The 17,240-nt window shown below is 40.4% G+C and overlaps 1 protein-coding gene across 6 annotated transcripts in view; it reads right to left on the reverse strand.

Moving 5' to 3' along the window:
* The window catches only part of GRIA1 (glutamate ionotropic receptor AMPA type subunit 1), a 166,761-nt gene that overhangs the window by 16,381 nt on the left and 133,140 nt on the right, over positions 1-17,240 (reverse strand). For all 6 annotated transcript variants that reach the window (XR_007357944.2, XR_007357943.2, XM_048860115.2 and 3 more), the window contains 2 exons: positions 6,897-7,095; positions 5,652-5,899 (listed from right to left, as the gene is read on the reverse strand). Coding sequence is in view for 4 of the 6 variants with exons in the window: in XM_048860115.2 (XP_048716072.1) it covers positions 5,652-5,899; positions 6,897-7,095 (447 nt within the window). In the remaining 2 variants the exon portion in view is untranslated. The remainder of the gene's footprint in view (positions 1-5,651; positions 5,900-6,896; positions 7,096-17,240) is intronic.

Below are 17,240 nucleotides of genomic sequence, written 5' to 3' on the forward strand. Positions count from 1 at the left end.
CAACTCCTCCAATTTTTGTGGCATCTGAAAACTTGATCAGTGATGATTTTATGTTTTCTTCCAGGTCACCGATGAAATGTTAAACAGCATAGGACCAAGAACAGATCCCTGTGAGACGCACTGGAAACAGACCTGCTTGATGGCAACTCCCGGTTTACAGTTACAGTTTGAGACTTATCAGTTAGCCAGTTTTTAATCCATTTAATGTGTGCCATGGTAATTTTGTATCATTTTAGTTTTTTTACTCTGACGGACTCCATACAGCAAATGCTGAAAAGCCAGTAAAATATCTGGGCTCTCTGGGGAAAGGTGTCTGGTGATTCACTCTACTTGTGTAAATTAGGGCATATCTACACTGCACAAAAAAACCCAGAAAAACCCAAGGCGTGTTCTTAACTCGGGATAGTTAATTCAGGTTAAAATAGCAGGTGTGAAGACACAGCAACTCGGCTAAAGCCTAAAGGGCAGCCTGGGGTTGAACTCAAGCTGATAAGCTGAGTTAAAAGCTAAATTGCCAAGTTTTCATTGCTCTTTTAACCTGAATTAAAGTTAAAAACACATCTTTTTTGTTTTTGCAGGGTAGATCTACCCTAAGTTATGAGTTAAATGCAGTGACAGTGACTATACATGGTAAGTTGTATGTAAAAGTAATGAATAATCTAGTAACACACATGATTATTTCTGTCTTCTAAAACAGAATGGAAGTTAATTAGCACAGCAATCTCTGATGAACAATTTGCAGAAGATGTAGCTAATGGATGATCTGAAAGAGTATGTAATTCCTATACAGGCATATGCTATTAACACAGTAAATCCTCTGTAGAGCCTCTGAATGTAAAAATCACTCTGATGATATTTTGTGCCATGTGTTATACATTTTATTAATTTTTTCCTAAGAGATTTCTTTTAAAGTAATTGGTTCTCTCTCCAGTTCACAAGGAGTATAGGAAGCCTCTGATATTTCACAGTGACAGGGTCTTTGAGGAAAGATTTAGCTGCCTGCTACTTATTTTCTCTGAAATGTGTCATTTTAGGTGGATTTTTGACAGGGAACATTTTTATTAGTTTATGGGATTTGGAAAAGCTGACACACAAGTTTATAGCGCCTCTGGAGAACTTTGCTGAAAGACCAGGAAGCCAATTGCAAAACAAGAGCAGTCCTATTTCTCCCTCCCTAATACATTGCTGTTTCTTTTTAAAATGCGAATTAGAGACTCATATTGTGGGTGTTATTTCATTGACTTTAACCGATTTTGGACAATTTGGCTTTGCATTATTGTTTTGTTCCCCAAAGCACCAGATTTACCCATTCAATACTGAATGATGTCCAAAGCCAGGTTAATCTGGGGGAGTTGGGGAAGGGAGCTCTCTTCCACTAACTCCCGGCAGCCCGACATATCTGACACTGAGCTGATGGATGGGGAGGGAGGTGTGCATGTGCTATAGGATGAAGGTTGTTTGTTGAGGTTTCCAACCCTGCTCCCATTAAAGTCAAGGTCAAAATTCCTGCTAACTTCAGTGGGAGAAGGAGCAGGCTCTCAATATCACTTTTGCCACTGAAAAAGGATATTTTATCTGTTCTCTTATGGCTTCCATGCAGAAATAAAGAAGGAAAAGATTAAATCTGATCTAAAATTCAATCACCTAGCTCTCAAAAGACATAAAGTGAAGGAATCAACTTTGGATGAAAGAAAAAAGGACTACAAAGCCTGATAGCTAGGATTTCATAAGTGATCAAAACATTATTATGGAGAGAATTTAGATCTTACCAAACATACTGACTCAAGTGCTTTCAAACTTAGGAGAAATGTGGACTATGATGCAAGCCAGAACCGATGGTTGATGTGTAAATATAAAGTTGGAGATCCTCATTTCTCATACTGGGGACTGGCTGGTAAGCAAATCCTCCTTTTACCCCTAATGAATGTTTACAACTATGTCTCTGTGTATATCCAGTGTAGTGGAGTACGGGTGAATGACCTAAGCTTTTAAATGATTTTAACCACTGGTTAAATATTATTAAATAGTTTAAGCTGATATCAGTCCAGCTCTTTGCAGTGTATTAAAATGTCTTTCTGTACCAATGAGCTTTACTTTGTATAAAGATGTTGGCATAATCTAGTGATGACTCAGGCCCCATGTCTTTAGGAATGTATAACATCCTTTATCAAACAGAACACAGTGGCAGTGGTTTGTATATCCTACATGTGGTTGCTACTTTTATATGTTTTTAAGTTATTAATGCAAACTGGCAATAGTAGCCCCACTTACATGTATTATGCATTTTCTTTTTTTGGATTAAACTAAAATGACTTTTCTCATTTTTTGCCATGACAAATAAACTGCTTTAATTATTGACAGCATACATGATATGCCCATAGCGTCTCAGGAAAAAGCAAGAAAACTTCCTTCTTGTGAAACTGATCCTGCTCCCATTGAAGCCAATGGTGAAACTCCTGTTGACTTGAAAGGAAACAAGATCAGGGCCCCTAAACTCCCTCAGCCAGTGATTTGGATTTGTTCCCCGGGTGACTGAGTGTCACCTTGTTCAGTGCACTCTGTGTGTGCAGGGCCCTATGGTGAAGACACACATCATATGATGACTGTAAAGAAAATACCAAAAGCTTGACAAATAAAACAACAGTGAAACAAAACAAACATAATGGGACAGAAAATGACAGCACCTGTTTCAAAGAAACACCAACAGGTCAAACGGAAAATCAAGCATTCCTCCTTTGCTGTTAGACTGGTTTGGGAATTGGTTCCACATGCCGTTAACAGAGGTTATGATGCAAAAAAGAAACAGCAGAAATGTTGTATTCTCCTGCCCAGCAAAGAGATATATGGATTAGCTGGATTGAGCTGATTCTTTTGCATTCCCCTCTTGTAGTTTTGCTGGTGGATTATTTTTTGTTGTTGTTGTTAAAAGCATTACTAATGGCTTCCTTACATCCTGAACATTGCAGGACAGACTGTTTTTTGCACATTAGTCCTGCCTCTTAATTTCCATATTTGCAAGATGGAAAATAAATATTGGCGAGAGTATGCTGGCAAAAGCCCTGAAGCTCTGATAGTGCATGCACATTAGTATGGAGAGACCCAAAGAATTTCATAGCCTGGACAACATTTGAATAGAAAGATTGTCTTAAGGACCACCTGCTCTCCATTCACAAACTAGCCACATCTCTGGGGGCAGCTACAGCACATGCTGACATGGAAAGTATTTAATGCATTTTTAAAGCTGGAAACCATGGCCCTGATTGAGTGCCCCTTGATGTCAGTGGGATCAGGCCCAGTAAAACCAACCAGATCTTCACTAGAAAATGGTTTGCAAGGTGCTAGTGACCTAGGACCCCAGTTTAAAATTCTCCACATTAGTTTATAGTCAGTGAACAAGTATCCGTCACAATTAAGCCTCCATTTATAAAGGGTTATATACTGATCAATAGATGTTTTAGTGAATGATTAATCAATTGCAATGGAGTCCCATAGGGCAATAGATTGCTTATCTCCAGGTCTTATCACCATCTTTAACTCATTCTCTGAGATGCTTGTAACCATCCACAACACATAGATGTGACACACATGTCTGCGACATGCTTATAAACACCTCGTGATCATTTAAAAACCCTTTATAAATGGAACTTTAACCGAAAGCGTGACCCAAACAAGGGTACAATTTTTCAGACTGCAGGCAGGAGGGTAGGATTTTGTGACAATTACTGTAGATGGTATTAGGATTCATAGCATTTTGGAAAGAAAGTGGCATCCCAATATATAAGTTGCAAGGCCAATAAAAGAATAAGGAAGCTGCTCATGCTGCACCCGAGTAGGTGAAATCCTGAAGTTTGATGGGACACAGGTGGGCTTCAGACCACCGGGCTTTTTAGATCCTTTTCTATCCTCTAGTTCTTCTGCATTCTATTCTGACAAAGGGTGGAGCTGTCAGCGGCATTCTGATCACTTGAAGCTTATTTTACTTTCCATTAGGACAGATCCCAAGCTCCTCACTCAGTTTTCACTTAGGCAAAACTCCTATTGAAGTCAGTGGCACCTCAGGATCTGGTCCATTGTGTTTAATGCCTCACCGAGTTTTGAAAGTGAAAATTATTCTCTAACTGATCCTTTTGTACATTGCTTTCCTACATTGTTTTTCTTTTGCTTGACTTTTTTACCTTAAAAATAGCGATAATGTCAAGTCTTGTCCTTCCTTGATTTTTGATGGAAGACTGATTGGAGGACATACACCTGTAGATTGGGAGCTGGCTCTGTCCTTAACTGAAGGGGGGACAGGGTTGAATCCATGAGTAAGATCTTGTCTATGCTTTAGATTAGCCCCCGTTCAGCCATCACAGGCCAGCAACTGGCATAGCTGCGTTGGTGCTAACCCCAACTGGAGATACACGGAAAGCCATGATTTGCACCAGTTCAGGTTTCTCCCTGCTTGAAAGTGGGATAAGTTCAAATGGTGCAAATCACAGCTTTTCTTACCTCTACATGCAGGTTTGCTTCAGCACGGCCACCCCAAATACTGGCCAGCAATGGCTAAATCTCAATACAGACAAGGCCAAAGACATCTTTCCTTCCAAGTGTTAATGAAATGAATTGAAAAGTGTTTTAAACAGTCTGATGAAAAGACAATCACTTCTACCTTCCTTCAGTGAGGTTTCGTTTTCCTTTTTTTAAGTTTTCTGATGTCATAAACCTACTAGACCTCCAGCTGTCCATAGAGTCTTTCAGGGCAGAAAAGGCCTGAATTTCTTAATGTTAAAAAAGGCAGGAAGAAAAACCGCTTTAATTAAAAACAAAATCCCCAAACAAAACAAAACAAAAACAACCCCCTCTTTCCCTACATGCTAAAGATACAAAAGCACTTATCTTCGTGCATAGGTTCAGGTAGCAAACTGTAAGCACTCAGGTGTGAAAATGTTGCCTCCATAATAATCTTCTTCCCATATTCTTTTGTATTTGTAACCGTACTAAAGATCTGGATTTTGTGCCTTCTAAGGGTTTTTTTTAAAAAAAAAGCCTTCAAAAATATTTGTGATGGTGTTTTGGTACAGGCCTTTGGCAATTACTGTTTTGGGTTCAGAAATGTTGGACTTGTACCTCCTGGAAGATGTCAAGAGCCCTAAACTCAGCATCTGCACTGAACTCTTGTAATTAATTGTTGTTTTTAGCAAGGATGAGAACGCTTCATTTTTCATGTTGTCCTCATGTGTTAGCATTTCTTTTCACACACACACACACACACACACACACAAATACTGTTACCACAAGAATCTCTCTAAGCATGGATCCAAACCAGGGCCATCCCATACATTGCAAAGATGGGCATTTCACACACCACAGGATGAGCCTCGCTTCAAAATAATGCTTTATTAATCAATGGTTACGATGCCGCAAAATCCCTTAAGGAGTGCAGCTGCATTCATAATGAATGGGCCAGTCGGAGGCCAATTTCCATATGCAGGGTTTGAAGAATTAGTCACTCCCATCACTGTTGAGCAGGAGTCATGTAGTTTAATGGCCTCATGCTGAGAATTTACACTCCCTGCTTTCATGATTAATATGGCAATGGAGATTGAACTGTGTGGACACATTGATGTATTGGGCTGCATGGCAAGGAAAAGCAAATCCAGGCTACTTACCTCAGTGCAGACCCCTTCGGTGTTGCAATGCCATAGCCTTTGGAATCCAAGTTACCTCCCACCTTCATTGTGTCACATGGCTTGCGCTGCTCTATGTACTCATTCATGGTGGACTCCAGGAGGTAGGCATACTTCCCTTTTGACTTCCTCACCCGGATCATCCCCTCTTCTGTGGTCCTCACAAAAACGGAGGGTTCTGCTGATTTCATGTACGTCCACATCTTCTCAAACACGGCGATTTTAGATCGCTGCATGGGGCAACACAAACCCAGCATGTATTAGCCTGGAAGCAGAGGCTTGTGTACCAGGGGAGACTCAGAGTTAGCTTGAGCATGTACCTGTGGTTTGTATTAGTAAGGAAGGCCAGCTGTGTTAGAAATAGTTTAATGAGTGACTTTAGGTCAAAGAGCTCAAATACCCCTCAAGCTCTCTGCGTCATTTGCTTCAAGCAATTTCAGGGTAAGAACAATCTAGCAATGAGTGTCATTCACCCAGGGCTGGATTGTGTCTGTTAGGCATGAGCAGCGTAGGGCTATATCTCCCTAGAGGGAACAATGGGAGGTGGGATTTTCAGCAAGCAGAATTCTCCACAGAGTCCCTGGTGTGGAGGGAGAGCATACCCTCTACCAGAAAAGAGAAATCACAGGAAGGAGTGGAGGGATTATCACAGCCTATAAATACTGTACTTTGAGTACACCAGTATACTTGGAAATAAGAAAAGTATTTAGATGCCAACGATGGAAGGATGAGAAGCTAATGTTCAGACTAGATGTTAGGGAAATGTGCTTAACAATAAGAGCAATTGGATGGCAGAACAGACTCCCAAGGGAAGTGGTAAGGTTTCCATCCCTGCAGATGTTTGAGGAGACATTAATGGGAATGTTGTAGGAAGCAAAATGAAGGAGGTAGACTGGATAGCCAACATAATCTTTTCTGGCTCTGCTATGTATGCTTCTGCCATACATAATGGCAGCGTATTTATATATGGTAAGTGGTTCCATTTAATTACAGGGCAAACAAAAGATTTATTATTCTGTAAACTTGAGTTGCAAGTCATAGGGTAATTACTTTTGGAACTGCTAAGTATAATTACTCAGTAATGTGCAGAAGCATATAATTACTGTATGTTTCTAGGTTATTTACAGTACTCAGCAAACTTCATGATCTGTCGTTTCCATGGAATGGCACAAAGGCTGACATGATCTTTTTGTTTTGTATATGAAAGTCTTAACCATTTTCTCTTACCCTAAAAAATTCTTTAGTTGACCCAGCTTCCAGGGTCCCGTAGGCAATCTCTGTCTGCTTGGCTAAGTCTTCTGCACTCTCTATGGGGGACACCATCCGCTCCACTGTCAGGAAGGCAGCCAGGTTAGCCGTGTAGGAAGAGATGATGATCAAGGTAAAAAACCACCAGACACCACCAACTATGCGGCCAGAGAGGGATCTAAAGACAAAAGGGAAGGGTGAGGGGAATCAGGATGAAGGAGTAGAAGATACAATTCGGTGATATAGGCCAGAAGTGTGGTATGGGGCTTAACACCCTATCAGCGACTGCTGAGCAATGCCAGCTCTTACACCTGTTTCCTGGGAAGCTCGGTGTCAAAATGGGAGAATGCTTCTCTCTCTATTTCCTTGCTATATGTGTCAAGACACAGGCTTGAGTGAAACAAAACTATCACTGCTGGTGAAAAATAATGTTTGCACAGTAACATTTTCTTTAGTTTTCATTCAGATGAAAAAAATAGCAGAACACAGCAACAAACAATAGGAAACTTTAAATTCCTGGTTAGGGTAGTACTTACCTCAGACAGAATTCTTTACATGTATCAGGAACAAGTGAAATCCTAGCAATGATATATGTCCATGTTGGATCATATTAAAGAAGTTCTGTATTAAAATCACAAATGAGTTTGATTCCCCATAGTTTAAATTCCAGGGTATTACTAATTAAGAGGTCTCTTGGTTTTTGGTACTGTTTCTCTCCCTCTATGTGTGAAACTTGCAAGCTGCTAATTGTGTTAGTACATTCTAAGACAGAGTCTGTTCTCAAAGCAATTCACAGAGAGAGAGACTCAAAGCAATACTCTAACAACAGAAACAGCACCCAGAGACTCCCCGCCCTTTTGTTGTATTAACAATTGTGATTAAAATAGAGATAGAGGATGTATGTGGATGGATGCTTGGTGTGGATAATAACTGAATGATCAGGGAGGTGCCAGCCTAAGAATCCAGTGTCCCTCGGCTGAAGAAGGCGTCAAGTGGAAATAACCAGAGGACCGCCCAGAGGGCAGACTGGAATCCACCCAACAGCCTCAAGAATGGGAGAACCAAAGAACAAGATAACATCTTGGAGCCGTCAGGAATGTGCTATCTGCTGATTGATTCAGCAACAGCATGATGAAGCAATTCCCATAGACTGGCATAGGAAGAAATTCCTATAAAAATAGACTCTAAAAAGTGAGAACTTTGGAGTCTGATTCTGCAAACCAACTTCCAGGAGCATCAGATGAGCATCTGACAAGGCCCTGCTCCCTCCTCATGTCCAGGCCACCTGGCCAGTGGCTTGGCATGAGCAACTCTAAGGCTGGTAACTATGATAACAACCTTGCAGAACCTGTGTGTGTTTGTATGAATGAATGTGTGAATAAATATGAGATTGAATGGAATGTTATAGCTATAACTAACTGCTTACTATGATTCTTTCTGTATTCACAATAAATGTGGTATTTTGCCTTTTTCCCTTTAATAAGATCCTGCTGGTTTTTATTTTATTGGTATAACATCCAATGCTAGATAAGGATGGTAAAATGATCAGTCATGTGCAGAAAAGGCAGAAATATTTAATAAATGTTTCTATTGTGTATTTGATTCCTAGGTTCATGAAATTTAAGGCTAGAAGGACCATCAGGTAATCTAATCTGACCTCTTGTATATCACAGGCTATTGCATTTCACCCAGTTATTCCTGTACTGAGCCCATTTGGAAAGAAATGGGATGATGTAATTCATATCTTATAGTCATAATGAAATACTTTATTTTCCATCAGTAACTAGGGAGGAAATTAAACAGCAACTATTAAATTAAACATTTTTAAATCTGAAGAACAGGATAATTTGTATTATTCTGTCTGAGTACTTGTAAGAGTATTAAAAGAATGGGCCGAGACACCCTTTGAAATATTAATGCTGATTTTTAACAAATCTTGGAACAGCAGGAAAGTTCCAGAGCACTGGCTAAAAGCTAATGTCATACCTATATTTAAAAGGGATAAATGAGATGACATGGGTAACTAGATGCTGACATAAATCTCGGGCAAAATCATGGAAAGGCTGCTATGGGATGCAATGAGTAGCAAATTAAAGAATGGTACCATAACTAATGACAACCAGCATGATTTTATGGAAAATAGGTCTGGTCACACAAACATCTTTTTTTTGTCTGAGATCACAAGTTTGGTTGATAAAGAAAACTGCATTAACATAATATAATTAGACTTCAGTGAGGCATTTGACTTAGTTCTGCATGACTTTCTATTCAAAAAACTATACAAAATCAGTGTAGCACATATCTAAATGGATTAACAACTGGTTAAATATTAGATCACAAAAATTAACTGTATATGGGAAATCATTAGCCAATGAGAATGTTTCTATGGGAGACCCTCAGGGTCGTAGCTCATTGGCCCAATGCTGTTAAATATCTTTGTCAGTGATCTGGAAGAACACATAAAGTCATTCTGGTAAAATGTACAGATGATATGAAAATTGGTGGAGTGGTAAATAGTCATGGCACATGACAGTTATATAGATTGATCCGGATTGCTTGGTAAACTAGGCTCATCTGAACAATATGCATTTTAATACATCCAAGGGACAAGGGAAATTCTCCATCACTTGGAGTCTGTAAATCAAGACCTGATAGCTTGCTCAAAAATATGCTATAGCTCAGACAGAAGTCATGGGCTTGATGCAGAGTTCAGCGTGTGAGGTTCTTTGTCCTGTGTTATGCAGGAGGTCAAACTCAACGATCATAACCGTCCTTTCTGGCTTTATAATCTATGAATCTACTGCATTGTCTCTCCAGTCAGATTGCCAAATTATTCTAGGCATTTGGAGACAGACAGATAGATAGCTCAAGCAGGAATTAATTTACTGCAGTCAAACATTTTAATATCATTTTAAAGGGAAGATTCTGTTTTAAAAGGGATTTTAATAATGATGCTCCCTCCCCATATTGCTTGTGCTCTTTCCTTTTTAGCCAAACACATCTCAGGCAGGAAGGAAATCATAATGTTACTTTATGCAGCCAGGCTGGCAAGGAAGGGGTTACCTATAAGAAACACTGCATCCGATGAAGTGAGCTGTAGCTCACGAAAGCTCATGCTCAGATAAATTGGTTAGTCTCTAAGGTGCCACAAGTACTCCTTTTCTTTTTGCCTCCCTCCTGTGACATCAACCTTTTCCCTCTGCAGTGTGTCTCTTTAACATCCTCTGTCACTGCCCTGAAATCTGGCCTGGACTATGGCAATGGAGATATAGCCTTTAAATGACAGACACTGTGATGACACATGTCAACATCCATTCCATCCTGTGTCTGGGTTTGCATGAGTTAATGGATCCAGCTGCCGTGCTTTCTAGAAGTCATTGTGGGCTAATGGCAAACAACTGGCAAACAAAACTCCACACTCCATTGCTCCAACTAGGGAAACAAACAAACAAACAAACCCCACACTTCACTAATTGCAGAAATCAGAGATGGAAAAAGAGTGAAATGAAGTAGTCTGTTCCCTGCACCGCTCCTCTATATTGTATATTACTGCTTTGTCCAGGCTATCTTTAAATCTCTCGCGGATGTGGGAGTAGCTATTCTCTCAGACATCATGTCATCTCATTTATATCAATCTGACCTGAAATCCCTTTGGTCAAAATTGCCATTCTTTGAGCTCAGACACCACTTAATGGAAACCAGGGACCACATTTGCTCAGCAACAAAACTCTTCTGAATACATTTGCAATTTGCAGAAGGGCGACCACACATTTTTAATATTGGGGAAATAAAAGCCAAAGCATCAAACACACTCTCAGCTTCACACTCCTGGAAGAGCAATCAGAGCCGTTTTCACAAAGTGCAGAGAGAGCAGTGTGCAGGAAATATAGCCACAGTAAATAACAGGGACAAAACAGCAAACTGTTGACTTTACATTGTTTTTTCTTCTTCCAGATTTGAGAGTGAAATGATTGCTTATGAAAGTAGAATTGGCTTGAGCCAGACACTGGGCAAGTGGCTTTCCAGCCCCTCTGCCATGGCATCTCAGTGCTGATCTGTAGCCCCCCTGGCTACTTCAGTCCTAAGGCTTGCTTAACCAGTCATGTATATTGCATGCTGCTTCTGTGATGTCAGCAAACCATTATCACCTGAAACCTGAGCTGGAGGTGAAAAATTTCAAAGCAGTGGAATGTATAGTCTCATGTAGAATCCCGCTCCCTGATCTAGTACATATAACCTACCTCTGAAGTGATGTTCATAAAGGTGATAGTTTCTTTTCTTTAAAAAAAAATCACCTCTTACAAAGCAATAGGAACCCCATATTTTTAATATAGGACAGGTTTCATGAAGGTAGGACACTGTTATATTGTGACCATCTTGCAGCTGTTCAGAACCCAGCGTGACACAGGTTAGTTGCCTTGACCCAGATGAGTTGTTGGCTATCTCAGCAAAATGGCCAATGACTAGATGGTCCCAGAGACAGAACTGCCTCCCATAGAGGTGTATGCAGTGTAGTTATAGCTCTGTCGGTCCTAAGATATTAGAGAGACCAGGTTGGTGAGGTAATATGTTTTATTGGACCAACTTCTGTCAGTGAGAGAGAAAAACTTTCAAGCCACACAGAGCTCTCCGATGCTTGGAGTACCTTTTCCAGATCTGAAGAAGAGCTCTGTGTGGCTTGAAAATGTCTCTCTCTCACCAACAGAAGATGGTTCAATAAAACATATTATCTCCCCCACCTTGTGTCTCCCCAAGAGGTGGTCATTCTAAATCAGAGTTAAGGAATGATGTGGGGAAATGTGAACTAACACAACATTCTTTCTGCAGAGGATTTCAGTCTCCAGGTCTGTCCACTTCAACACCTTTCACCAGAGTTCACAACACGTTACTTTTAGTAAATGGTGGAGGGTGTGGAGAGGAGTCGATTGGTTCAGTGAACACACCTTTGGATCTGCAAGAAACAAAAAATAACCCCAAATGTTTCCCTAATTAGTCTAGATGATGTGTGTTTGGGGAAGGAAGCATTTGCAAAAGGCAATAGAGGCACCAAACAAGAGTAACTGGATAACGCCAAATCCAACAATTTCTGATGATGACGGCCACTTCAACCTGGCAAGCAACACTTGCACAGCTAATTATTGCATTCATCCTCCAGTTGCAATTATACAGCTTTTCTTCCCTGATGAAGCTGGGATACATTTGTGACTTGTTTAATTCCTGTCAGCTGCAGTTAACTGGACCCCAGCCTTTAGAATGCAGACACCATTACCTTATTCTTTATTCATTTATCACTTAGGGGTTGCCTACTGACAGCTGCAGATGGCTTTTGCTTCCAGATCACGCACCTGTCATGAGCTGGATAAATAAATAACAATGGGGTATTTGCATCTGCTCCCCACAGAAGATGACACCCAGTGGAGACAGCCACTCATCCTAGTGTCATAGCAATGTGCCTAACCACAAGTGGAAGCAACAAAAATCTCAGACATGCTTATGCCTTGTTATGTAATGGTTCATCAGAGACAAAGTTGAAAAGCAACATTTTGTCCCCATTGCTAAATATGTAACTTAGAGTTAGAAACCTTAAATCAAGGCCTCTGCGAGTACATAATAATGAATTGGCTCAGATTGCAAGCTCTTTGGGGCAGGGGGCTATCTTTTAGGTTTGTGTTTGTACAGCACCTAGCGCAATGGGATTCTGGCCCATGAATGGGCGCTACCACAGGACAAGTAAATAATAATAATGAAGGGGAAATGTCCATGACGAAACATCACAAGATTGGATATAAACCTACTGGGCATTTCTACGATTCGATATTAGTGACATATGTTAAGCAGAAGGTTCTCAATCTGGACTGTTGGGGGTACACAGATAGACTAGCCAGACTCTGAACCCATGCTCAGAAGAACAATGGTACTGCTTACCAAATTGAAATGACGGAGAAGACAACGGCAGCTTATGTAACATATTTTATAGCCCTTGCCCTGTTGCATCTGTAGACTGAAAAGAGGCAGCCATGCTATCACCATGGATACAGGTTTCAAAAGTGCCTAAGTGACTTAGGACACCAAGTCCCGTTTTTTAAACCAGTTGCTCTGAAGGTCAAGCCCCAACAAAGTCTATTGTGTGTTTTTATACTGCTTTATATTAATAGGCAATATGAGGTTTGAATTCCCTTGCATTGAGTATTCTCATGTCTCCTAGTCCATGCCAAGCATAATGTTGGGTTAGTCAGCTTTCCACTGTTCTGAAACTGCTGTTAGTGACTGAGCACTCTATTGAAGTAAGGAAAGATTTCTGTGCCCACATCCTTTAGCCCTCACAAAGATACGCTCCGGGTCTTGACATTTGGATCGGTGTATTTAACTCTTGTATTCATTCATAATGATGACTGTATTAATACTTGGGAACGGCAGCCTTTTTAAACCGAATAAAATCCTTGCAAGTAATAAGCGGAGAGGATAATAGTGCAACAAGAGGCTTGTTTGGCTGACTCTGGGATGTGGGAAATGATGACATAGCTAAATTAACCAGATGGGGTTTTGTTTTGATTTGTTTTGCTACATTGCTTCCTCTGCCATCAGAGCAATTCTCTTCTACACATTCCAAATTGAGACCCCTGAAGCTCTTCTTCCAACTTTATCCGGCTGGCCATAATCACCCCATGCCCTCTGCCCACCGCTGATTTTCTATTACCCTTATTACTGCCAGCTAGCAAGGCCCATCTCTCCAATGGAATAACACTGAAGTCCTCCAGGTACCATGTTCCTGTAGGAGTTGAGTGCTGAATTTTTTGGTTTTCTATTTCCACTTTGTGCCGCATCAGAGCTGGTCAGGAACCGGGATTTTCATTCTGTGGGAAGTTTTGACATTTGGGGGAAAAATCCAAATCGGAATGAAAAGCAGGAAATTCTGAAATTTCCTGTGAAATGAATATTCTGACAAATTTCAATTTGGGACCATTGAAACATTTCATTTTGATAAGGTAAAAATGTTTCATTTCTTCTTTATCATTTCAATTAATTTTGTTTAGAATTTTACACTACAGTAAACTATTGTGTGCAAGATAATCTATATGATGTTAAATTAAAATATTAATTTTCATATTATCAGTCTAAATTAAATGAATTGAAATGATAGTGTCATATCCAATTGTTCTACCTTATCGAAACAAAATGTTTCAGTGTTATCAAAGTGAAAGGAGAAATTCATTTTGACTTTCTCATTTTGTTTCAATAATGATTTGTTGCAATTTTTTCCCATAAACAACTCTGCCAGAAGTAACATGTTCCCACAGAATGTTTAGGTGTCCACTAAAGCACATCTTTCAGTAGAAAACTGTTCCATAATTTTTTTTCTGGAGGATCATTCTCCCTGTGCAGAGGAGCTCTCCGTTCGTAGAGACCTAGTTGTTGTGCCAACTATATCCCTCACACCTGGCATGGAGTGAAAAGGGTGAGGGACGTTCCAAGGATAGGATGGTACATAGCAGGGTGGAGCTTCTCTCTGCCCCATCCACCACTGCTAAGGAGCTTATGCCAGTAGTGCAAGTTAAAGGCCCTCCTCTGAAGATCTAACATGCATGAGGACTGGGAGAGCTGAAACCAGTTCCTTGGCCACCCTGTCTCCCGTCACCACTGCCTTTGAGTATCTGCCCCAGGGTATTTCTTGAGAATTTCTATACCTGGACACCAAAACATTGTTTTCAATAGCATCATTTTTGTGCCATTCAGTGTTTGTTATTGTATTTATGAACATGCCCACCGTCCACTGGCCAGAGATTTAAAGGAGAAGCAGGGAGGAATGCCAGGGTCACAGGCCAGGACAACAGCCATAAGGTTAGGACACAGACAACATGCCTCCTCCTTGGCATTGACTTCCCTCCCCCCCCCCCCATACCCTCATTCACCACCTGTCCCAGTGCAGATTCACCTACTGTCCTTTTGGGCTGTCTGGTAAATGGCCTGTATTTTCACCTGTCTGTAAAAGTTAATAATTAAAAATGGTGCCCAGTCAGGTGAAAATTTAGGATTTTGCCAGGCAGGCAGAATGCTGTCCATATCTTAAGGTATCATGGGCAGTTTGCCAATGGTGCTTTAGTTCTAAAGCCCACAATTCCTCTTGCTCTTGCAGGATGAATCCCACTGAACAACATTCAACTCTTGTTTTTAAAACCCCTCTCCTCTCCTGCCTGACAGGTGAGATGGTTTGGCCCCAGAATGACCAAGCCACTGCGGATAGTGATGAAGTTTCAATTCCCCTTAGTTCTCATGGAGTGAAGGTTTTCTGTGTTCTAGTTTTAGCACTGATGGATTCTTCACAGGAAAAAGAAAAGCATCCAGCTAATGTCTCATTTCTCAAAACAAAATGCAATCCCAGATCAGAAAATTTGCTCTTTGATCTTATCCCTCATAGAAGGTAACTGAACCTAACAGGAATTGGATGTGCTTTGCCAGCTTATTACAGAGAACATCAATCCTCTAGCAGAATACATTTCTAAAAAAAAGATTAACAAGATCATCATGAAATATACAAAATAAATCTCTTTGAAAATTTTTTGAGTAGCTTCTCCGTTCTCCCCCCTTCCCCTCTTAGAACTGATTTCTTCTGGAGAATTGCACTTAAACCGACAGCGTTTTAATTAGAAATGCAAATCCAGGATTCTAAAGAGATGGCTGTTTTGGGAGGATTTCCCAGATTTGCTGTTAAATTCATTTCTAATAAAGGCTTATTTAGCCAACTGACATATTTGTCAGTGAACGAATTTATGCAAAAATGGTGACAGAAAATCTCTTAGGCACCTGTGGAGCAAATGCAACTTTTGTTCTTCTACATACACAGCCTATGTTCCCAGACAGTTGTCTATTAACATGGCAGTGACCAGAGATAATTGCACGTGTACATGGGTGGTTAGATTTGGCAAGGCATCTAGTGAAAATATTTCCTTTGGTTCTGATTTGTGAGGGGCTTTGTCCTCTGCTTTTGCTCCAAGTTCCAAATTTAAACACACCCTAAATCTCAAAGCTAAAATCAGTCAAAATCAATGATTTTTTTTACTTCTTTATGAAAGCATAAAGAATTGCAAATTTCACACTTTCAACCCCAAACCACAGATCAGCCCCAGGTTTGTGAACAGTGGAGGCTATTTTAACAGACTGGGTCTGAGAGTGTGGAATTCATAACAGACTGAAAGCCAGGGAAGTTTTGTGTGATTTTAGGAACCATTGTGCCCAAAATGCCTTTTGCATACCTTTTGCATATTACTCATATACCAACTCTGCTTCCCTGCATAACAGCCTTGGAATTTTGATTGCAAACCTTGGTGTTAAAAAGGACCCTCAAGAGTACCTCTTGTATATGTGTATGAACATATTTCCCCCTATCATTTTAATGGCACATGTTAGCTATGCTTTCCCCAACTCCCCCCCACAACTTTTTACATGGTGGTAATGAATGCATCTTTTAGTTCAATGTGGCTGAGTACATAGGCTTCAACCAATCAGAATATTTTATGCAAATATGAGGGGTTTAAGTAATAGGAACATATCCTTATGGAAGTCTGAATACTGTATCTATTATATTCTGTGGTCTCATTTTAAGCCCCTAAGAGATTGGAAAAATCAGGAATGCGCCAAGCTTTCATTTATCTGTTCACTGTCTGGGGAACTATCCTTTGCTATAGCTTCAGATATAATAATGAAGCCCAGACTGCCTATCAATACCAGCGTATTGCAAGAATGAGAACTATTCTAGGATCCAAGCAGAAACCATTATATAAAGTTGCTCTGGGTCCATTTACTGTTTAAAGATGCAGTGACCATGCATATAATTTGCAAATAAGCAGTCTCCCTGATTAATCTCGAGTTTGAATCCCAATCAGAATGGATTTAATCATACCGCCATTGTACACAGAAGGCCTTCAGTCCATGCGGCATTCTGATTTGACTTCAGTCTGTGCGGGTTTTATTAAATTTTACAGTTTGCCTACTCCTCCCTTTCTGTCTGTCCTCAGGCTAACAACCCTGGACAGTAGGGTATTCCCCCACCCCTCCTTCCTTGACAGAACAAATTCTCATTTTCTTCCATTTCTATTCACTGGGCAAAATCTCTCTCTGAAATGAGTTTTCGTGCTTAGTCAGAAATGTATTACACCACTTACTGTTATTCAGTCTCTCTTTTTCTCTCTAGTCTTTGGATCTCATGGCAGCTGCAGTGCTGAGTATAAAGGGGACTTTAGGGATCTGGCAATAGCTCTTTTCAAGACACCCAAATCTGCATTTCTGACAGAAGAGGGGCATCTAATAGTCTGAGCAAAGGACTAG

The sequence above is a fragment of the Caretta caretta genome, chromosome 8, assembly GCF_965140235.1.
Source record: "Caretta caretta isolate rCarCar2 chromosome 8, rCarCar1.hap1, whole genome shotgun sequence".
Lineage (NCBI taxonomy): Eukaryota > Metazoa > Chordata > Testudines > Cheloniidae > Caretta > Caretta caretta.